General features: G+C 40.4%; 1 protein-coding gene across 2 annotated transcripts in view; it reads right to left on the bottom strand.

Moving 5' to 3' along the window:
• Window positions 1-2,845: 2,845 nt before the first annotated feature.
• Window positions 2,846-25,101, bottom strand: part of BHLHA15 (basic helix-loop-helix family member a15) — an 89,093-nt gene continuing 66,837 nt past the window's right edge. The window contains exons 2-3 of one of the 2 annotated variants that reach the window (XM_077449040.1): window positions 18,393-18,517; window positions 2,846-10,102 (exon numbers count right to left, since the gene is read on the bottom strand). In XM_077449040.1, coding sequence (XP_077305166.1) covers window positions 9,491-10,027 — 537 coding nt within the window. In that variant the 5' untranslated portion in view covers window positions 10,028-10,102; window positions 18,393-18,517 and the 3' untranslated portion in view covers window positions 2,846-9,490. The remainder of the gene's footprint in view (window positions 10,103-18,392; window positions 18,518-25,101) is intronic. The other variant, XM_077449039.1, reaches the window with a different exon arrangement.

Here is a 25,101-nt window from a genome sequence, read left to right as displayed (position 1 = left end):
CCTTACCTGCCATAATATTTGAAATTATTAAGCACTTCTCCAGACAGCATAGCCAGGTCACTGCACTCATATTTCTTCACTGTTGATAAGCAATATGGCTTTGCTCTAACACTCCCATAATCTGCTGATTGAAGGGAGCAGCATATTATAGGAATGTATTACTTTTATTTCTCATCACTCTTTGCTTATCCACAAGCTTCTATTCTAGTGTTAAAGTGCTGCCCAAAGCATTAGAGCTTTGACTGGTGCCTTGTTCTTCCCCTACTTCAGGGTCTTAAAGACTAAATTCACCTTTTTTTTTTTCAAAATTCCAGATTCCCTATGTACCAATATAGCATTACTGTACTTATTATGCAAAAATAAAACAGCTTTCCATTAATTCTACACAGGCTTACCTCACTCACTTCATAGCTGTTTAAACACACTGCTCGACTACTTCTGCCTTACTTCCTGGTCAGACTTTAGGTCATGACACGGGAAGGAGTTGACCAGCTGAGGGTAGACGATGCAGGGTGTGTGCTAATGAGGTCAGCTGGTCAACTCCTTTCTGTGTCATGACCTAAAGTCTGACCAGGAAGTAAGGCAGAAGTAGTCGAGCAGTGTGTTTAAACAGATATGAAGAGTGTTGGTAAGCAGGTGTATAATTAATGGAAAGCTGTTTTATTTTATAGATGAGCTCTACCTTTAACCACTTGCCGACCGTCTCCTGTACATATACATCAGCAATTTGAAGATGGATATCTCGGTAACTGCAGCAGCTTCTGCCACAACCGAGGTATCCATCTCTTCAGGAGCCAGTCCTGTTTACGATAACGATGGCCTCTGTGGCGGATTCGTGAGGGGAGATGAGTGAGGGGAAGATGCCATAGCAGGGCAGGAAGCAATGTCATAACGTCACTTCCGCCCATACATCTTAAAGGGCCATTTTTTCAATGTAACTTTTTCAAATGACAAAATTATTATTATTTTTTTTATTGTATTTTAGTCCAAATATGAGATCTGAAGAAAAAAATAAGTAAAATAAGAAAAAATAAATAAATTTTTTAAAGCTCCCCGTCCCGACGAGCTCGTGCACAGAAGCGAATGCATACCTGAGTATGGCCCGCATATGAAAACGGAGGTCAAACCACACATGTGCAGTATCACCGTAATCATTAGAGCAAGTGCAATAATTCTAGCCCTAGATTTCCCCTGTAACTCAAAACATGCTACCTGTAGATTTTTTTTTAGACGTCACCTATAGAGATTTTTAAGGGTAAAAGTTTGACGCCATTCCACGAGCGGGCGCAATTTTGAAGCGTGACATGTTGGGTATCAATTTACTTGGCGTAACATTATCTTTCACAATATAAAAAAAATTGGGCTAACTTTACTGTTGCCTTATTTTTTAATCAAAAAAGTGAATTAAAAAAAAATTGCGTTTGTAAGACCGATGCGCAAATACGGTGTGAAAAAAAGTATTACAATGACTGCCATTTTATTCTCTAGGGTATTAGAAAAAACATATATAATGTTTGGGGGTTCTAAGTAATTTTCTAGCAAAAAAAACCTGTTTTAAACTTGTAAACACCAAAATCTCAAAACGTAGCTAGACCTTAAGTGGTTAAGCCTGCCTGCTCATGAGAGACTAAACCCTGGTACACACTAATAGTTTGTTTTGTTTCTGATCAACCCAGCAGGGCTGAACAACAAAAAACTGACAGTTTAGGAGCCACTGTACTAACTATGTGATGTTAGTACAGCGATCTCCCCTGCTGTACTATTGTGTTCTGACAGGGAGTTGCAACCCCCCCCCCCCCCCCCCCGCCAGATCACTCCAGTCAGCTCTCTCAGCCACTGGCTCATTGGGTGCTGATCGGCAGACCTTTTTCGGGCCTTGCCCATTCAACAGAAGCCAAAACCAGAACCAAACGGCCACCTTCTTTCGGACCAGCTGCCATACACACAGGCTGAATGTTGCCCAGTTTCTATTAAACCGGCAAACAGCACCCAATATTGGGCCCGTGTGTACAGCCCTTAAGAAACATCAGCCGATGTAAACTATACCTCACAAAAAGGAGCTCTCTGCAGACGATCAAGAGCAGCTGATCTGCATAACCTTGGAAAGGGATACAAATCAATCTGAAAGTGTTTGAGCATCCATCAGTCGATAGACAAATTGTTTATAAATGGAGACAGTTTAGTACTGTGGCTGCTCTACCTAGAAGTGGGCGCCCAGCCTAGATGATTCCCAAGGCACAATGCAGAATCCTCAATGAGGTGAAGAAAAAAAAAACACAGACCTTCTTCAGTCATGCCCCTTCGACTGAAGCTAGGCGAGGGCCCGTATCCTGCAGTACACCCGGGCCAAATGTTGGCCGGTTTCTTTTGAACCGGCCGATGCCACCCATTATTCGTCCCATTTGTACTACAACAGGCTTTGGAGAGGGTGAATATGAAAACAGATTCAGGTACTAATAGTAGCTGTTGTATAAATAAAACATAATAGAGCCCAAGTCCAGCCTAAAAGTTAGAATTACCTTTTCGGTTTTCATTTTTCTCTGTAGCCCCACTGGGAAAAATTATCTTTGCTTCCTATTCCTGTGACACCCATGCGCAATTGTTATCGAAACAGTATGGCACGGACAGCAATGAACACGTTATTAGAAGTTCTAACCCTTCCTTCTTTTTTTTATATCCCCATTAGAGATTTCCCATTCCCTCTGGTTGAGAAGAAGTGAGGGTAAATCTCCCCAGTAGGACATACTGTATATAGTATTATAAATCTGGCAGATGCTCTAACATTTTTAAATCAAAAATATTTTTTTTTAGCTGGAATTGGAGAAAAAATAATTAGATTAAGACGTGTTCTAATATGTGTATATTTTTTTTCAACAACAAAGTGTTACATTGAATTAAATAAATGACAACATGGTGTTCATGGAGTTACAAAATACAAAAAAATACAGCTTTTCTTTAAGCGCTGTAAAAGCATGGAATTTGCAGAGTAATGTAACATGTTAATAAGGTTCTTCAATCCCCCATGTAAAAAAATAAAAAACAAAAGTCAGCAGCTACAAATACTTTTATTAAAAGGTCCAGGAATCCAGCACTGTCCTCAACCCGGCCGGTTCTTTGCCAGGCCCCAGTGCCACCATGCTAATTGTGGGAAGCCAACGATCACTCTTTTCAGCTTCACAGCTGGCTCCCCACTGTACATGTGTGAGCTGTGCCTTGTGAAAAGTCCTGCAGCCTCCTGGGACCTGTAATGTGTGTCCCACTTGGATTGCCTAAGTGATTCAGGTGGAAGTGAGAGTACGTACCTGTAAAAATATATGCCAAAATTTGGCGGGGGGTGGCAGAAAAGCAGCACTTAGGGGTAAAGCTCCGCTTTAAGTGTTGTTTTTCTGATCGGATGAGGTTCCTTTGTGTGGGACTTCTCAGGAGATGAAAAAGAGTTTCCAGCCATTGAATGAGCTTCCAACCTCTGTACAAGTTGTTACCACAAATTTTATTGTGCATGTGTTTCTGATATCGTCTGACAAGTTGCAGGGGAAACTGCAGTGGGTACAGTTGGCACCAGACAAGACAATGTCTTTGTTTTTCTAGATAACACAATAGATCAAAAGTGGACAGCCCTTCATATTACTTCAGGTGTTTCCAGTGAAGGGTACAGTGCAAAAAGCTTTTTAGACAATGGTGACCTTTCAGCCTTGTGACAACTATTCCGTTAAGTCTCTTTTCTGTCCTGCATGACTGCACAAGGCCATGTCACTAAAGATATGAAGTTTGGTAAAGAGACCTCAATCCAAACAACCGTAGGCCAATTACAAGCCTCAACACCATTTCTAAGATCATGGAGAAAGCTGTAGTACATCAGCTACAACTTCACCTGGATACTCACAAACTCCTGGACCCGCTGCAATCAGGCTTCCGCCCGGGTCATGGAACAGAAACAGCTCTCCTCAAGATTTGGGATGACGCCCTCGAAGCAGCAGATGACGGAGAGCCGTGTCTCCTCGTACTGCTAGACCTAAGTGCAGCGTTTCAGTAGATCACAATACTCTACTCGTCCGCCTCACAGAAGTAGCCGGAGTCCAAGACATAGATCTCCAATGGTTCGCGTCCTTCCTAGGACATCTGTTACAGACTGTGAAACTAGGAAAATTCCTCTCCGAAACTCGGGCAGTCACCTGCGGAGTCCCTCAAGGCTCTCCTTTGTCACCCGTTCTCTTCAACATTTACATTCGCCCACTCCTTCAAATCATCAGATGCTCAGATCTTTGATTCCACTCTTACGCTGACGACACGCAACTTTATTTCCGGATCAATGGAAAAAAAGATCACCAACAACAACTTGAAAACTGCCTCAAATTAATAGAGGACTGGATGATCACTAACTCCCTCCAGCTGAACGAATCAAAGACAGAGCTTCTTATCTTACACCCAAATCATAAGCCCGCAACCAAAACCTCCTGGTCTCCACCAATCGTATTTGGGCAGACTATCTCCCCAAAGACCAAAGTGAAGTGTCTCGGGGTTATTTTAGATGCACAAATGTCAATGGATGCGCAAATAGGATCTGTAGTCAGTGGATCTCACCATCTGCTGCGCATGCTTCGCAGACTCATCCCTTTTATCCCGAAGAATGACAAGACAGTGGTAGTTGGAACAATCATTAATTCACGACTGGACTTCGCAAATTCGCTTTACATAGGATTACCACAATATCAACTTGCGCGATTACAACTGATCCAAAACATGGCGGCAAGGCTGATAACAGGAAAAAAACCCTGGGAATCCATCTATCCTTCGCTGAGGAGCTTACATTGGCTAACCGTAAAAAATCGGATCACGTTCAAGACCCTTTGCCTCACGCACAAATGCGTGCATAGAGAAGCTCCGCAATACCTAATGGAGAAAATAAATCATTACACACCAAACCGCAGTCTTCAATCAGCCAACAAAAACCTCCTCCTTGTGCCCAAAGCCCGGTATAAATCCAAGGGGGATCGGAGATTCACTATCCAAGGGCCTCGGCTATGGAATGCTCTACCAATCAACATCCGCCTAGAAGAAAATCACCTGGCTTTTAGGAAAAAACTCAAGACCTTCCTCTTTTAGCAGATGATCAAAGCTCGCCACAGCGCCTAGAGGAGATTCAGTTCGCATTGTGCGCTATACAAGTATTTCATTCATTCATTCAATCCTGTTAAACTCCATTGGAGGAATTGGAACATTTTCATCCAAAACCATTACCTGATCTCACAAATGCTCTTTTGGCTGAATGGACACACATGCCCAAATACACACTCCAAAGTCCTGTAGAAAGCCTTCCCAGAAGAGTGGAATTTTTTACAACTGCAAAGTTAAAAATCTTATTCCAAAGCCATGCACATTGATATGGAGTCCCCCTGTTTTTGTGGGTGCTACTACCTCCGCTCTTCTAAGAAGCTTTTGGAAAATGAGTGGAAATCTGTGGAAATGAGTGCCCATTCAGCCAAAAATAATTTGTGAGGTCAAAGACTGATATTGGACGAGAATACCTGACTCTCAATCGGGTTTCTATTTCAGCTCAATTGTGTTTAATGTGGTTGAGGAGAGAGCTTTGTGCAGGATACTTGCCGTCCCCCCACAACAAACTTATGAGGCTGATTTACTGAAACTGAAGAGTGCAAAATTGTTTCAATGCAAAGCTGACAGATTTTGCACTCTCCGGTTTTAGTAAATCAACCCCTATGTCTTTATGGAGATGGCTTTTTGCACAGGGCACACATTGTTGCCACAAGGTTGGAAGTGCTATATTTTTTAAAATGGCTTTGTATGTTGTAGTGTTAACAGCACCTTTTACTGGAAGCACTCAATTTCTTATTTTACCTGCAAAGCCGATATCGGGTAAATCTAGTATTGCCACTGGAATATTTCTGGTAAATGTACTGTTATGATTGAATTGTTTTACTGAGGCCATTAGTCAGGTTTGCCAACCTCCCCCAGCATTTTTTACTGACAAAACATGGCAAATTTACTGGAAACCTGAGAAATTACAGAACTCCTTTTGAAAACTGACAGCTTGAATATGTAAAACAGTATAAACATAATATGGAAACACTGACAATACCTAGTCATTTGCTTGATTTACACTTAAAAAGTCAACACAGCATAAAATTATCAGCCCCTGATATTTACTGCCAGTTGTAAAAAAATAAATCACAGATTTTTTACAAACTGTCAGTAAATTTACTGGCGGTTGGCAACCCTGCCATTAGTTAACTGATAAAGTACACAATTAATGACTTGATCTAAATGATTCAGTGTCCAGAATGTTCATCATTATTAGTGGTGTACTTGGAACAGCTTCTGCTGGTGATGTCTTCGGCACTTTATTGGCTCTTTTAGCAAATGAGTTGCCAGATAAAGGTACATTATTCATATACATCATCTTAGCAACCTTAGTTTCATCTCTTATATATCACTTAATCACATACTACAGAAATTACATACATATATCTAAGCATAGTTTGAGTACAACAGACAGTACATGAATTACATTCACAGGAGCAATGTTTTTAAACATTTAATTTGCAAATACAAAGGCTCTACATGAATCTAATTAGGTTGTCTTTATAAAACCAGCATTTTCAATGACTGATGCTCCTTTTGTACACACTGTATTGGGATAAGCTGTGAGCATTGTATCACTCAAGGTGGCCATACATAGATGTATTTATCCAAAGCAATACATTCTTGGATGTGTACGGGTGAATGCCTGGTCCAATATTCATGTAATTTGAAGGACTTTTTTAAACATGTAATGATTAAGTGCTTCAAATACAGCCATGTTTCAGGGAAAAAAAAACCTCTCCCTTCTTCAGGGCTTGGGCAGTTGATATTAATATAATTATGCCAAAATGCGCACCTGTGTTAAGGCTTGATGAAGACCAGCATCTCCTGCAGGCCCTAACAGCATCCGGCTGAATGTTCATCTAACATTGAGGAACAGTCATACAGAAAATACATTCCATTATACTCTTTCAGTTGTGACAGGGTAAGACCCATGTGACCCTGATCAAACTTTGTCCATAGTTCAGGTAAAACTGAACCCCTTGTCAATATGTCTTCCCTCTTTTTGGTGAAAGAGTTGTGACAGTCCTGCCTAACGAGGTTAGTTAGGAGGTCTAAATAATATTTGTGCCAAGAACAAAAAATGTATTGGTTACATTGCGAGTTTTCATCTCTTCCAGTGTAAAGAGCGTTTGCCTGGAATAAAAAATAAGCACCTCATTTACCATTTATTATCCCTCTTCATAAGTATGTGCAGATAATGTGCCAGGCATATTAAAAAACTTATCATGTTCAGACCATTTCTAATGAATAAACATCATTCTATGCCTATAATCACCTTTACTGCATAGTGGTAAAGTTCCCAATACCTCTAGTAATTTTACAAACACAAACGCATTTGGTAGCAATTCCTGGCCAGAATCTTCTACAACATAATTTGAATATAGACATTATTATCTAAAAATCGATATATAGTTTAAAGTATAGTTTACTTAAATGGCTGCCCTTTCTTAAAGCCTAATACGGATAAAATGAAAATCTGTTTCTGATATTTGTTGATTTAAGTGGTCATTTTTGAAGATGTAATAAAAAATGCATTTTGAAGTGTAATGTCTCCAGTGCTTGTTAGCTTCACTATTGATAACCTCCATGCAGCCTGAGATTTACACGGTGCTTGTTCAGATTCAATATTAATGTACTGAGTGTAGCACTGTGATGTTAGATTTATTAATATATATATATAGCACTGTGATGTTAGATTTATTAATAACTATAGCACTGTGATGTTGTTAGATTTATTAATAGATATAGCACTGTGATGTTGTTAGATTTATTAATAGATATAGCACTGTGATGTTTTAAAGCGTGATAAATTCACTAATAAGTGTATGAGTATAGCATTGTGATGTCTCTGATTATTGTTACATCAGTCACTATAATTGCACGGAGTTTGGCATAGTGATGTCTCTGGTGATTGTCATATTCACTATAAACACACTGAATATAGCAGTGATGGCAAACCTTGGCACCCCAGGTGTTTTGGAACTACATTTCCCGTGATGCTCAACTACACTGCAGAGTGCATGAGCATTTTGGGAAATATAGTTCCAAAAAAGCTGGGGTGCCAAGGTTCGCCATCAGTGGAATATAGCATTGTAATGTTTTGGTGCTTGTTAGATTCACTAATAATGTATTCAGTGACTGCAATGTCTCTAATGATTGTCAGATTCACTATTAAAGAGACACTGTCATTTTGCCCATGCAGGGCAAAATGACAGTGTCTCCGCAAAGGGCCCCCATGCCCTTAAACTCACCTTACTAGCACTTCCCCAATGCGCCTTATGCCGTTGAACACTAATAGGTGCTTCCAAGCTTGAGGGAGCTTCTGATCTCCTCCCTACAGTAATACTTGGGCCTAGCAGTCAATTGCTTTGCTTGAGCACTTTCACATTGCTAAAGTAGTAATTTCACCACTCCCTGTGGTCACTGACACTAGTAATTTCAGTGCTGGCTGAGACGGAGGAAGAAGTGATCAGGGAGTGCAGGCATGATGAGTATAAATATTTTGGGAATTCCTTTGCAGAAACGCTGTGACTTTGCCCTGCCTGGAAAAGGTGACAGGGTCTCTTTAATACACTCGCTAAAGCACTGTGATGTCAGAATTCCTAAGAATGCACTTAGTCATTGTGATGTCTGTAGTGAATGTCCAATGCATTAATTTCAGCATTGTCTGTGGTGTTTGTGGAATTGCTATTAATGGACTCATTACAGAAATTGTATGTCTTTGCTGCTTGTTTAAATTTACCATAAATGCACTGATTACAGAAATTGTGATATTGTTGGTGCTTCTTAAACACCATACATGACATAAATGTTATGCATAATGTCTGAAATGAATTTACATCAACTAGAATTCTTTCATAACAACAGCGATGATGACCTTTAATCCAAGGCAACCATATCTTTTGGGGATTCTGCATTTAATAGCTAGACGCAAGTAAGTTAGTTACTATAGCTATTGGTTTATATAAAAGATGAACAAAAAAAAACTGGTTTCATTTGCAAATCAGATGCTACATCTATTTTGAAAAGATACCTCTACTGCTAATTAATATAATAACTATTGTATTGATCAGTTTTTATATATAGAATAAAAATATAATCACCAACCACCCTGTCCTTAAAAGTCTAAAAATTAAAATTACATTTTACCTGCAATAATATCAAGATCTACATCCATTTAATGTTAATATCCAAAAATCATATTTAAATTCAACTATCTGGAATGACAATCTGAACTGATTTCTTGAACGGAGGTGTAAAGTGCAGATGAGTGGACAAGCAATATTTCCATATAAATTGTACATTGTAGTAGCAAAATATATTTTTGAACATATAGTATTTCTGAGAATGTACCTAGTATCAAAGTAGAAAAAATATACCGGATATATCAACTGCCCTGCCTAAAGCTGTGGATTTGTGTAGAGTATTTCTTTAAGTGTTCATCATTGTCCTCTTCTCCATGTTGTTGCTGGTAATGCTGGTAAAACTTACTGCCACTGCCATCAGAACCAGTGTCCTGGCCAGTGGGTAAGCATCTGCTGGACATGTTTAGTATGGTAGAAGTTAATGTATTGATATAATTTTTAGCTAAAGTTAGCGTCTCAATTTTGGAGAGTTTCTTTTCTGCTCTAACGTGTGGAATGACCTCTCTGAGTGCCTGAAATGCATTGTTTAGTTTATGCATCCTTTGTCTTTCCCGTTCATTGCTCTCCAGTCTCCGGGTGCTATGTTCCTTCCCTTGAGACATCTGCCTTCTTTTCCTTGTGCTCTTCCCGGACTCCGGACTTTTCCCTTTACTCCTCTCTTTATACACAAAACACTTATCATTATCATCCTCACTTGACGTCTGCTGTGTCACACTTTCATCCTCATCTTCCAGGTCAATCTCCAGCCTTCTTCTTGCTGCTCTTGCCTTTGTCTTCATATTGCTGTAGAAGCAGGGGCAAAATTGACTGAAGCCTTTCTTAGAATGTTTCTGCCGGCTCTATGCATTAAAATTCTGTGGAAAGCAATATGAGAGAATTAGAAACAGTGTCTTGAAACTTGCTAGATCTTGTGAAAATTGCTGCACCTGTTTCAAGATGACAGCTCAGTTTCACAATTCAGTATCACAAAATAAAATTCTGGAACTAAAGGTTATACATATGTGTGCTTACTGGTTCTGTAACCCCTTCATGACCTGGGCTGTTTTATTATTTCACAATCTGGACAAAATTTGCAATTTTGCAGTATGTAGGATAGATTCAACTCCTAATCTGTAAGTGCTTTGTGTATTTACAAAAATATTTTACTTTTTCTGGGGATTCATTTGGTTTACTTTTGACAGCATTGTAATGATGTTTACTATTCACAAAAAGAATGATAGAAAAGTGAACAGAAATGCAATTTTCATTAAATCTGCCTCTTTAAAACAGTCACAGTGTAATTTAATGGTTCAAATATTACCTACCGACTAGATCGCAGGGAGAAATATTAACAACCTGAGATATGCAGATGATACCACACTAATTGCAGAAAGAAGAACTAAAGAGTCTCTGAAGGTGAAAGAGGAGAGCATAAAAGCTGGCCTGAAATTGAACATTAAGAAACCTAAGATCATTCCAACTGGTCCCATCACTTCTTGGCAAAGAGAAGGAGAAGAAATGGAAACAGTGACAGATTTTATCTTCCTAGGCTCCAAGATCATGGCAGACGGTGACTGTAGCAATGAAATTAAGAGACATTTGCAATGGCAAACCTAGACAACATTATAAAAAGCAGAGACATCACTCTACCAACAAAGTGCCGTATAGTCAAAGCTATGGTATTCCCAGTAGAAACCCATGGCTGTGAAAGTTGGACCATAAGGAAGGCTGAAAGCCGAAGAATTTATGCTTTTGAACTATGGTGTTGGAGAAGACTCTTGAAAGTCCCTGGGATGGCAAGAAAATCAAACCAGTCAATCCTGAAGGAAACTAACCCTGAATATTCATTGGAAGGACAGATCCTGAAGCTGAAATCCAAATGCTTTGGCCACCTAATGCGAAGAGAGAACTCACTGGAAAATACCTTGATGCTGGGAAACATGGGAGGAAAAAGGAGAAGAGGATGACAGAAAACAAGTTGGATAGATAGCATCATCGAAACAATGAACATGAAGTTAAGCAAGCTCCGGGAGGGAGTGGAGGACAGAAAAGCCTGGAGCACTATGGTCCATGAGGTCACGAAAAGGGCCGGACACGACTAAACAACTGAATAACAACAACTACCTACCAGCAAGACAAATCTCTGTTCCCTAGTCACCTCCCCACTCCATTGGTGGCCGTGCTGCATTGCTCTTAGTGGAGCTTCCAGGTATAGAGAAGCATGTGACCTCCTCTATGTGATAGCGTTCAGGCCAGAGTGGTCAATCGCCAGGCCTAAACCCTATCATATAGAGGAAGAAGCACCCACCTAAGCTCTAACACCATCTCACACAGGAGGTTGACAAAAAGAGTGCCAGACACATGTGTATTGTGACTAAAAATGCTCCTTTTTTGCTACAGAACACTTTTTAGTCCTATAGACTCTATATCTTTTCTATAGTTTATCTTGGCTCTCTTGTAAATTGAATGTAGATTTCTCAGTAAAGACCTTCTTTCCTTTTTTTAAGGGTGTGGGCTCTTTGTAGTGAAGCTGTCTAGATTCAATAATGTAAGTCAGCTAATGCTCCCTGATTGATGGACAAATGAGTCCTGCACCTCGTATCCACCATTTTTGGACTATCCCACATAGGAGTTTATTTAGGGTCAACTCCTGTAGTGTGGAGGTGGTAGGGAAGTAAGAAGTAGAAATTATACCTATCTGAGGGGTGGGCTATCAGGAGGCACTGTCACTTTGCCCTGAATGGGAAGATAACATTGGTGGCATTATCAGGTAGTGGGAGCACCAGAACTCTCGAGGACAGTGAAGATCAAAGTCACTGCTAATGGAAAGGTAACATTATAAAAAAAAGTGTATTTGAGTTTTGGACAGAATAGAGAAGGGATAAATAAAATTAAAAAAACTCAATATTTCCTTCCACGCTATGAAAAAAATAAAAGAAAAAATTATAACCATAATAAAATAATGAATTACCCCCCCCCCCCAAAATGTAAGAGTGACACATCTGCTGTTAGTATATAACAGTATGTAACAGCCCACAAAGTGAATATCAAATACACAAAATACAACACTAAAAACAAGTAGTTAATAAATTTGTGCTGACACAATCCAATGAATGTGCATATCAAAATGACAAAAGAATCTACCGTGAAAAAATCTGTTCTTTTTCACAGTCTTTGTCCTGCTAGTTGGATTTCCCTTCACTTCCCATTCTGGAGGCCCACCAATAAGTTAAAGGGAATTTCTATGTGCGGTAAGAACCCCTCTGAGGCAGTTTTCATCAGAATTTTTGTTCTCGTTAGAAGTTTTTTCAGCACCTCCAGCACCACCTTTTTCTAAAATATTGGATTTCCCCTCACTTTCTGTCACCAGGTCAAATTGGGTGCCTCTCCCTAGCATGAACATAGACAGCAACAAAGACTTGGCAGAGGGTCTAAACCTTCCACACTCTATCCAAAACTAACAAAAAAAGTTTTGCCTTTACCTATACTTAAAGCATTTTCTTTTGCAGGTTGATTTTTTTAATAAATTTTTTTTTGTTTCTGTTGCAACAGTGTCACTTTAAAGTATATGTAAATCCTAACAACGAACTTCTCTTATTTGCTCCTTTTGGTCTGTTAAAAATACTATTATAAGCATATTGTTATGCTCGATATGTGCAAAAAAAACTGTTGATCTGCCACAAATCCAGTGAGCTGATAATTTCTCTGCCTGAACTGCACTGTTATGAGTTACATTGTTCCTAGCTTTCTCAGTAAACTACCTGACATCTCCCAAAGTATTCTGTAGCCACAACTCCCTTTCTGTCCTAGGGTGACAATGCTGCTCCTCTGTAGATACAGAACAGTGAGTGCGCGTTGTCACCCTAGAACAGGAAGTGTGTTACTGGCGGGATCAGCAGGTGAAAATAAAAGATGAAAAATGAAACAAATGCAGCCACCATTTCTAATGACTGTGAAGCAGCAATACAATTAGATTTTTGTTCTTGGGTCTAGATACACTTTAATTTAACATAGCATATTAACATTGCTGCAAACTACACAGCAATTTTATGCGAGGTGATGGTAATATAAAGTAAGCACAGTGCTGTCACATAGGAAATAGTCTATTTGGCACTTTAGATCCTTAATAGAACCAAAAGCTACTTGAGAGCCTTAAGAAAATACACACACACACACACACACACACAGAATAAACAGTACAATGGATGAAAGGTGACTGCTGTAAAACAAGAAAGGTGAGAAAAAGTTGATATAATTATTATTAGGCACAATGGTATTTAAGTAGGATGCATTACAAATGTGATAATACCCGTCTAGTGAATAGCTGTAAATATATGTTTAGGTTTTCTGGCTTTTACTTTGTTGTTTAATAATGATTCTTAATCTGCAGACTGTATATTCAGCACTGGAGCCTCAGACTTTAAATAAGAAACATGAGATCCATTGTGGCAAATAAAGTGCAAATATACATCAGTGAGCGTCACTAAGCTTTCATGATATTTAACAAAGAGCGAGTGTTAAATTGGCCATGCACTAGAAGAATGTCCTTTAAAAATGTTTCCTACCCTTCCTTCCCTTACCTTTTGGAAACATTTGGTCAATGTCACTTTGCCTTTATAATTATTATTATTATACACGATTTATATAGCGCCAACAGTTTACGCAGCGATTTACAATGTATAGGGGGGACGACACAATTACAGTATAATACAAAATGTACAGGGGGGCCTTGCTCGTAGAGCTTACATTCTAAAGGGAGGGGGCGGTGGTACAAAAGGTAATAGCTGCAGAGAATTAACAGGAGCTGTCCAAAGAAGTATGATAAAGTTTGGTCTAACTTTTTCAATACTTTAAAGTGAATCACTCATGTGCCACATCCATACAATTCATTAGAAAAGAAGAAAAGAAACCCTTTGGGTCGGACTTTGGAAGCAGATTGGAACAACGATGTATTATCTTTAAAAATAGAATTTCAATGAACATAGATACATAGGAATAGACAACATAAAATTATAAAAAAGGTATCGTCCATTGACGGCCACGCCACACAATGGCCAGTAGAGACGGATGTTACATATACCCAAGAAAAGGAATTATGTTTCAACCGTATGGCATCAAAAACATGCCTGAGCCCTTGTGCATCAACGCGTTTCACTGGATCGCTTCCTCAGGGCACACATTGGTATGGAAACAGGTCTCACTGATCCAGACATACACCACTGTCGACACATGACTCTCCCTGAATGGACATAATAACACCAGAATAACCAAAGCCAGGATTTCAAATTTGAAATATATACCAAAAGGTGGTTCAACCTCTAGGGGCAAAATGAAATCTTGTATGGTACACTTATCATCATGTGGATTTATGCAGTTGTAGTTTTCACGGGAAGATGCACAGGCACATATTACAGGTGCTGCCACCCCCCCACAATTTATGTGGTTATAGCTGTGAAGTAGATAACCTTCATGTAACTGTAAACTTTTTGAAGGGCTATACTCACTATTCAATGTGAATGTGACTACTGACTGCAGTACAGCAAATGTTTTATTAATGTCTGATAATAAGTGTACCATACAAGCTTTAATTTTGCCCCTAGAGGTTGAACCACCTTTTGGTATATATTTCAAATTTGAAATCCTGGCTTTTGTTATTCTGGTGTTATCACGCCCATCCAGGGAGAGTCCTGTGTAGACAGTAGTGTATGTGCGAATCAGTAAGACCTGTTTCTATACCCCCAATGTGCGTCCTGAGGAAGCAATCCAGCGAAACGCGTTGACACACAGGCCTGGCGATTGACCACTCTGTCTATAACTCTATCACATAGAGGAGGGTCACATGCTTCTCTATACCCGGTATACCACGCTGTTTTTTTTTTTTTTAATTCATGGTCAGTTCAGATGTGTTCCCATAGAAGGCCAATGACCCTGGAATTCGCATCTGAACCGCATTGCAGTTCTCAGAAATTGTACAAGGCTCTCTTTAAATTTGCAGCCAATTCGCACTGCTGCTGCACACATGTATGTGAACCATCGCCATAGAAAGACGGTTTGATTCACATTTCATGCAAATTGGATGTGGTTCAAAATGCATCCAGTTGGCATACTCTATATGTGAATGGAGCCTAAAGGTATTGCAATGTAAAATGTTGAGAGTGTGTATTATTTGCTATACAAACTGTGTTTTTTTAATTATTATGTATTTTTTTTTTTTTTTTTGTATGGGGAGTTAGGAGAAATTCGGTGGGGCCATCTCTACAGAAATGAAGGCATTTTAAAGGGTCTACACTTGGAAAATGCTAATTTTAACATGCACTACTAGAACGTGCAGGTATATGCATGTCGTAGTGCATGTTGAATAGCACTCCAATGTTTATCAGCAAGCAAATTTTCACCTATGCTATAGCATGCGATAACACAAAGCTGTCACTGTTATGTGCGTTGTGGTGCGCTGCCTTGTCAAAATAGTACAGGTGTATTTTTTTATGCGCTCAGGGGCATTGAGAACCCATTTAAATATGAATTACCACAACATACAAGTGTGAGTGGGCTCTATGAGTTTGTAAACTCCTTACAACTGTACATGAAAATAATTGAATTACATTAGTTCCCTTGTTTGATTGAGAAATGTGCATGAGAAAAGTCTAAGAACCTACGAATAAAGCTTCTTTCAGGAAATATGAGTCAATGGTCTGATAACAACAACACAAAGCTTCTCTGATATGGTTGGAGATTGATAAGCTTAACTGCTCTTACGGAGACAAGGGACATATACTGTGAAAAAAAAAAAAACAGTTCCTGTGAATTATGGCAGTTATTAGTTTTCAGTTTCAAAACTGCATTAGAAATTCAAACTGACTAATTGTCATTGGTAACATCAGTTTATATCATGGTTACTGATAACAAATTATATTGAAGCAGAACTTTGCCCATAAAAACTTGCTAAAAAAAGTTCTTTAGCAAGGAACATACATTCCACATTAATAATTATGCTACCAAAAATTAGCATGTGCTATAAATTGCCTCCAGCATTTTTCCTGTTTCCAGGGTGGGTTGTCACATACCAAGAGGGTCATCAGCAGGCTCAATCAAAGGGAAAGACAAGGAGAAATTCAGTTTTTTCAGTTATTTAAAGTAGTTGTAAACCCTTTAGGCCCCTTTCACACATGCAGACCATTCAGGTCCCCCTGTCGGACGCTCCATGGAGGCCTATGGAGTGACGGATGTCAGCGGTGACATGTCCGCTGACATCTGATCCGCTTAATCCAGACAAATGGAAGCCCTATTTTCTACCCGTCTATCAGATCCAATCAGAGCTCTCATAGGTCCATCCATGCACAGAGAAGGACCTGTCATCCGGGTGCAAATGCAGCGGCTGAATGAACACAACCGCATATCAATGTGTGACATGGAGGCAGGAGCGGGTGCACGGATGTGAATGCAGAGCCTCAGATCCATGCACCCACTCATAGATGAGCATGTTTCGGGTGGAGGAACTTGACTGGCCTGCACAGAGTCCTGACCTCAACCTGATAGAACACCTTTGGGATGAATTTGAGCAGAGACTGCGAGCCAGGCCTTCGCGTCCACATCAGCGCCTGACCTCACAAATGCGCTTTTGGAAGAATGGTCAAACATTCCCATAGACACACTCCTAAACCTTGTGGACAGCCTTCCCAGAAGAGTTGAACCTGTTATAGCTGAAAAGGGTGGACCAACTCAATATTGAACCCTACGGACTAAGACTGGGATACCATTAAAGCTTGTGTGTATGTAAAGGCAGGCGTCCCAATACTTTTAGTAATAAAGTGTATCATCATATAGTTTTTAGTCCAAGCATTTTGTATCTGACAGTCCTAGGTCCTCGTTCTAGGTACCGCCATACTTTTTATGTCCAAGGATATTTCACATTGCTCCTTTGCAAGCCAAAACACTGCAGAATTGGAGCAGTGACCGAGTGACAGTAACCCAGGTAAGCCAGCAAAGAAGTGATCCCATAGAAGCAAGTGAGTATTCACACTGCACTTCTGTTGTTGGCAAGTTTCTGTAATGCCCTGTACACACGGTCAGACATTTCCGACAACAAAATCCGTTCGATTTTTTCCGACTGATTTTGTCCTAAACTGGTGTTGCATACACACGGTCGACAAAGCTGTCGTAAAATCCGATAGTTCGGAATGTGATGACGTTTGTTCGTTACGCTGGGACTACGTTGAGACTAGTAGCCAATACCTTTGGTCTCGTAACTTGATCTGCATGCGTGGCACTTTGTCTGATAGGAATTCTCTACAAGCGATCGGAAAAAGTCAGATCAGATTTTTTTTGTCTGAAAATTTTAGATCCTGCTCTCGAATTTTTTCCGTTGGAATTTCTGAAGTAAAAAGTCAGATAGAGCCCACACACGATCGGATTTTCCAATAATATAATCTGATCGGACCTTTTCCGTCTGAATTTCCGACCATGTGTACAGGGCATTAGAGTCAAGATTGCGTCCCAACATCAAACTTTCCACAGTCTAACCATTTTACATCTGTCACGACAACATTCAAATTCAAACAACACACATAGGCTAGAAGTTGGTTCAACATGAAAAAGATCCATGCAAGTCAGACTGGTTTAAACCCATTCATCTTAGATGTTATGAAGTGTTCAGACTATTGAACCTTGATACCTTGATACACACATAAGCACAGATTGTGCAAGTCAGACTGGTCCAAACCCATTAATCTTAGATGTTAACAAATGCCTAGGCTGTGGAAAGAGCATTCTTTTCTTTGGTGTGCATGTATATGTAAGGTACTGACAGCCTTGTCACTGTGGTCTCATCTCATATACAGAGAAACTCTAGGCAAACTATTCAAACATTTGCAACTTTGCCAAGATCCCTTTATCCTGATGATGGTGACCGCCTTGTTTTTACTGGTATTAGATCAAGTGTAGGCAGCCTTGGCACTCCATCTGTTGTGAAACTACAAGTCCCATGAGACATTGTAAGACTCACAGCCACAGGCATGACTCCCAGAGACATGATGGGATTTGTATTTTCACCGCAGGTGAAGTGTCAAGGCTGCCTACCCCTGTATTAATAGATGGGTTTATAATGTATATAGACACTTTGAAACATATCTAAACCCCAAAGCAAAAATTTAGTATATCGTAGCTTACCAGTTCTTAGATGTGGTGTCTGCATTAGTTTTCCGTTTTTTTTTTCAAGCTAAGAACATTGTCAGCAAGTACAGAAATACCAGTTTATCTTGACAAAATGCAGTGTTCATGTCACCTCCTATAAGCTGAGAAGAAAGCACAAACAGCTTTAAAGAGAAGTGTGGAGTATTAAAAAAAGCAAACATTCATATTCACCTAGATGAATGCAGCTTCGATCCGATGCTGCATCTGTTCACCGCCGCCACTACACTGAGGGTGATCAAAGACCATTGATTGCTCAGTTCTCAGCCTTCAGTGAGCAGAGAGCCTATGACTTTAAGCCACCAGCTCTCTGCTCTGCCCCTCCAGGAGCCCTGGACTGTGCAGGGGACAGGAGCAACTGGCTCAGGTTTTCATCTGTGCGCTAAGAGGCTAATGCCAGGTACACATGGGCCGAAAACCGATTCCTTATGATGTATTAACTAGGAAACGTACGTCAATGTGCTCCCGGTCGTGTTACTTCCGGTTCCTCTTTATCTAAGAGCAAAGGATTTAAGACCAGCGGCAAGCGGTTCCCTCATACAGTTTTGCAGGCTATCCTCAGTGCCAGGTCAGGCACCCACAAATGTAAGCAGACATCTTTTATGTACATGCAGTTTTAAAAATAAAATGCAATATTGTACTATGTAGTGCCCTTTGCCTTTCCACATGGGAACATTGGTGGAGAGGAGGACTTATCCATCTGGTAACATAGGGTATCCAATTCCAGGATTTCCCAAAAGCGCATTAGACCTTTTTTTAACTAAAGAGGTCACAACCATCTGGTGAGCAGTTCTTAATTCTGAGCACATTGGGTGGGCCCTAAGACATACGGTGAAGGAATTCCCTCTTGTTTTTTGGTTTGGGTCTATCAATCAAGATACATTATTGAATATCATGGGCATTTTATAGTTTCATAAAATATTATTTCTGATCATTTTCTCATACCATATATAAGTTTATATATTGCACTATAAGCACAAATTCACTTTAGCCGTGGTGTATTTTTGTTGCAAAGTTTTATTGTTGCACCTTTATGCACATGTTCACTTTATTTCCATGTCATATGGTCATATAAGGGTTTTACACATTTTCACTCAGCGCCCTCTTTCACCTCTTTTTCTTATCCAAAAACCGTTGATCGCTCAGTTCGCGGCCTTCAGTGAGCAGAGAGCCTATGATTGTCAGCCACCAGCTCTCTGCTCTGCCCCTCCAGGAGCCCTGGACTGTGAAGGGACAGGAGCAACTGGCTCAGGCTTTCAGCGGTGCGCTAAGAGGCTAATGTCAGTACACATGGGCTGAAAATGGAAATTAGATGGTTCAGCAGGAACCAGCCAAGTGTCGGCCCATGTGTACAGCTGCCTTGTTCACAGAAGCTGGTCTCCCGACTGGCTTCTGTTGAACGTGCAAGCTGGAAAACCAGCGTCTGATCTGCATCCAATCAGCGCTGCCAACCAATGGCAGCGAGCGCTGACCAGTAACACCCTATCAGAACACAATAGTACAGCAGGGGAGATTGCTGTGCTAACATCACATGTTATGGCACAGAACAAAGGCAGATGTGTTTGTAGTCTAGTTTCTCAACTCCATTCCTCAAGGAGCCCCAACATGTAATGTTTTCAGGATTTCCCTCAGATGAAATGGCTATGGTAATTACTAAGGCAGTGAAACTGATCAAACCACCTGTGCAAAATAATGGAAAGCCTAAAAACATGACCTGTTGGGGTGACTTGAGGACTGGAGTTGAGAAACACTGGTCTAGTTGTACACAAATCCATCCAGCACTTCAACTGGAGTGTCCAGTTGACGGCGATGCCATATTATAGCTCATGAAATAGAAAAAGCCAGCAGTCCATCATAGACCCCCAGAAATGTATTGAATACACAACATGGTGCAAAAATAAACATCCTACACCAGGATTTCCGGACCTCACCAGACCTAATTTTTAAGGTGATAGATGTTTGAAGTCCAGTCTGTGTGACAACCAAGGCTCCTAACCTAAATACTATGAAAATATTAGTATGGCCACAAAGGGACATGTATGACATTCACAAGATTGCCAAAGGAAACATCCTGGAAAAAAACAACTACTTTTAGGCAGAGGTAAGCTGCAAAATGTTATATTTTTGGATTTAGATATGCCTAAATATTTACCATTGAAGCCTCAAAGCACTATACTGTGGTGATTCCTCCCTTATTGAATGTCTATTTCCAAACCTGTCAACAAGGCCAGACTGGCCTACTGGGATACCAGGAATTTTCCCGGCGGGCTGGCTGCCCTTGGGGCCACTGTGAGAGCAGCAGCACCTGGAAAAAATATGGCTCAGGGGCCGGGTTGACATGCAACTGCACAGGCGCCAGCGCTGTACCGAAGAAAACTGCTCGGGAAAGCCTGTACATGTTCAGCAATTTCCGGAAAGGCGGGCACATGAGCAGTGACATGATGAGTAAAGTAGTAGCGTTCAGTGAGGTCTCACTTGGTGGCGTGCACCTCTTCCTGTGTCCCCTCCACAGCCTCTGACCTCCTGTCGTCCCCTCCGCAGCCTCTGACCTCTCCTGTCATCCCCTCCACAGCCTCTGACCTCTCCCGACGTTCCCTCCACAGCCTCTGACCTCCTGTAATCCTCCCCACAGCCTCTGACCTCCTGTTGTCCCCTCCGCAGCCTCTGACCCCTCCTGTCATCCCTCCACAGCCTCTGACCTCCCCTGTACCATCCACAGCCTCTGACCTCCCTTGTACCATCCGCAGCCTCTGACCTCCCCTGTACCATGAGCAGCCTATGACCATCTCTTGTCTTATATCACGTCTGCAGTCTGGAGAGGAGTCAAGAATAGGAGTGCTGCAGGGATGGGGGTCATGGGAGAAGTCAGATATGTATGGACTGTGGAGAGGAAACTACAGGATAAAACCAGAGCCACCAAGCTGGAGCCGACTGACTGAGCCCTGCACGGTGCACCTGAGAGGAGGACAGTGTCAGCGCCGCCAGGCCAGTCTGAGGGGGAGTCAATACAATATTGTAAGGGGGCACTGATATAAAGGTTAGTGTTTTCTTTTTGCGGAAGGTGGTCTCTGTTCACCAGAGTCCTCCCCACATTCCCAGAGTTTTCCTTTACATTATAGTCTGCAGGATTCCACCTTACATTGCAAAGGGGAACTCTGATGTAAAGGACAATGCTGCGGACCCTGATGTAAGTGAGAACTCAGATATAAGTGGGGTCTCTGGTAACCAGTGTCCCCCTTTATCAGAGTTCCCGCTTAGATCATGATCTGCAATGTTCCTCTTTATGTCAAAGTTCCCTTGCACTGTAAAGGGGAATCCTGCAGACTCCTGATATATGGGGAAACTCTGTGCCGAGTTATATTAATCTGACCTTCATGAAAATAGAGAAATATGGTTTTTGACTTTTGTTTAACTTAAACACATTGCTAATAGCTTTAGCTACATGTTTATAGCTTAAATATTGATATTTGCGCTGAAAACTGCCATTTTAGGCACTTTTTTTTGCAGTGTCAGTAAAAAAATGTGTCTGTGCCAGTAAATGTCATGATTTTTGCCTGTAAATTCCATGTCTCTCTTATCTATATATAATACACTCTTCAAATGTTCTTTGAAATACATGGTTGTCCATGTTGTGAACAAGAAAATAATGGCGTTATGCAGTTGGGCTGGTATAAAAATGTTATGGGGCTGGTATGAAATTATTTCCAAGGCTGTTCTTTATTCCCAGTCCAGCTCTGCCTGTCAAATGTGTATTGGACAACATAACTGGGACATATTTTAAGCCATATAACATCTTTACCATATTTGTTTTGTTAATAAATACTTATACATGAAAAGTGATTTATTCAGTATACAGCAAGGATGAAACGAGCAAGGATGATGTGAAACCTGCAAGAATCCACAGCAACCATCAGAAATCCTGACATGACTTGACAAAACTGAACTCTGTGCTTAGTACATAAACCCCTTTAGCATCACTTTACTGAAAGTGCTTCATAGTACCAAAAATATTCATCTTCTACAGATGTTTGAAACCAACAAACATCTGCTGTATTACTTGATATTTAAATTAAATCTGAAAACCATAGAACATTGACGACATGCACATTTGCATAGAAATACAGGTTTTTGTTGAATAAAGTTGCACATGCAGAAAATATAAAAATAGGGTTTACTTAGTGGTTCTAAACTCCTTTACAGCAAAAATATTTGCCATCTAAAGCTGGCAAAAGAGGGAGCAGCAGGGATTGGCTGAATTTCAATCAGTGTGTCAATCAGTGTGTGGCCTCTTTGTCCAACAAGTCAATCATTTGTAAATCAGAAGGTGAATATAGAAAACAAAAAATAAATAAAATAAACAAAAAATGTATATCAATCCCAATCACCTTGTAGCGCTTAAAAATCATTTGATTGACTTCTGATGAACAGACAAGTTTGAAAACATGTCTTGATCAGGGGCTACAGCCAATCAGTTGCTGGGTAAAAAGAAGAACCTATGAGAAATTGAGAACATATCCCCTGCCTAAATTGATTGAGGGATTGAATCTAATAGTTACATATGCACAGGCTGAAGGTACACTCAGCAAAACAGAGGCAGCGTTCTCTCGTAAACCCTTTTTCCAAGTATCGTAATTTTAAGACAACAATCCACCTGGACATCCTATAGTTGCTTCCATGGACAGTATCACTGCAAGTTACTCGCTATACATAGATCACTTCCTTCAACTGCTGGCACAGGCCCTTCCTTCCTATATGCGTGATGGTATACATGTGAGAGGAATTGTTACGTCCCTACACATGGGAGTCCCCCGCATTTACGAGTATCTGGATGTATGCTCATTATACACTTCTATACCTCATACAATTGGCCTTCAGGCTGTGGCCCATTTTCTTGATACAGATCAAACCTTTAACACACAACAAATCAATTCATCCTCCAGGCTACCAAGTTTTGTTTGGAGCATAATTATTTTCTGTTCGATGGTGATTATTATGTACAGAAACAAGGCACAGCTAAGGGGGCAAATTTTGCCCCAAGCTAAGCAAACTTAACAATGGGACTGTGGAAGACCAGGTATATTTGGGCTAATAACCCTTTTTCTGCACACCTGGTCTTCTACGGTCGATATATTGATCATCATCATTTGGAATGGCCCTCTTAGTTCTGTCCAATAATTTGTTACCTACTGCAATGCTAATATTTGTGGTCTATTGTTCACCGCAGTAATGGACCCTGAATCCATTTGCTTCTTGGACTTATAGTTATTCCATTTTAATAATGAAATTACTGCCAAAAACTATACTAATTCTACGGCCAGAAATTAATTTCTTCAATATTCTAGTTGTCACCACCCTAGGTGGGTCAACAATTTCCCAAAAAGCCAATTTCATCGTCTGAGACACACTTTTACTAGATTGGATGATTACAAACTTCAATGTACCACCTTGAAGAAAACATTTCTTGACAAGGGCTATCCCCCTAATCTCATCGATGAAGCATGTTCTCTCTATCAAACAGAAAATATACCCACCTCTAGGAAACAGAGTTCTGAACCAGTCAATAGATACATTACACAATACCGTGCAAGTCACAGGAAAATGGAAAATGTTTTTAAGAAACATTGGTCCATTCTCACTCAGGACCCACATTTATCCATGTCTTTCTACAGTACCTAAGTTTGCATATCGGAGGGAACCCAACATCAAAAGCAAAACATCCCCCAGCAAAATTAAACCTAAGACTAAAATTATCATGTTAAATCCGGGTATCACTGACAATCTGGCTACTACTAAACATACTAAGTTGTTTGTATTTTATGCTGCCTACTATGCCAGGAAGGTTATTTTATCCAGGCAAAGCTTCCTGACCCCCCTAAGCCTTCGGTCTGGAAGGCCCTGATAAACAATGTGCTACCTTTTTATAAGCTTAATTATATGGGGCGTAACTGTCCACAAAAAATTTATAAAATCTGAGCATCATGGACAGAGGTTAGGCACATTACTGTATAAATGATTACTGGATGTTTGTGTGTTGACCTGGGAGCCTGTGCTACTTTGTCATACTTGGGCCCTCTCTCCCTAGGGTTATGGCTGCCCCTTGTGGTTTCTGTTGCGCCTTATGGGTGGTGGTCTCCAGTTCCTTCCTCTTTCCCTCCCTTCCCCCTCCTGGTTTTCCTGTGTGTGGCTATGATACTGCTGGGTTGCCATTCCCCTCTCCCTCTCCCACCCCCCGCCTTTCTACCTATAGGAGGTCTTGGATGATAGGGTGGTTTGAGATATCCCTATTCTCTGTTAAATGCCATATAGGCTGCCTGATGTTTGTTAAAGAACCATGACACACGAGTCTACAAATACCTTGTCACCTGTGTGGTGTACCTCATCTTTCTCCAATGCTAACCTAAGTTGCAATGATGACTAATCAAGTGCTATGTATTTTACCCATGCTATTATTTACAAGTGTATTGTGCTATTATCTCAATAAACATTCTTTCTGTTAAAAAAAAATTATAAAAATTACCATGTTAAAGCAACTTACACTAATCCCACTATTAGGCATGATCTATTGCAAAAAGGCCTTATGTCTAACCTGTTCCCATGTCACCCATGGCAAAATAATTTTTTTCAAAGCCAATGGAAAGAGCTTAAGCTCTTTTTACAATTGTTCCATGACGTATATTGTTTACTGTAT

This window comes from Lithobates pipiens, unplaced genomic scaffold (genome assembly GCF_037356315.1).
Source record: "Lithobates pipiens isolate NorthernLeopardFrog02 unplaced genomic scaffold, aLitPip1_a1.2 Scaffold_22, whole genome shotgun sequence".
Lineage (NCBI taxonomy): Eukaryota > Metazoa > Chordata > Amphibia > Anura > Ranidae > Lithobates > Lithobates pipiens.
This window is presented reverse-complemented; position numbering and strand designations above follow the sequence as displayed.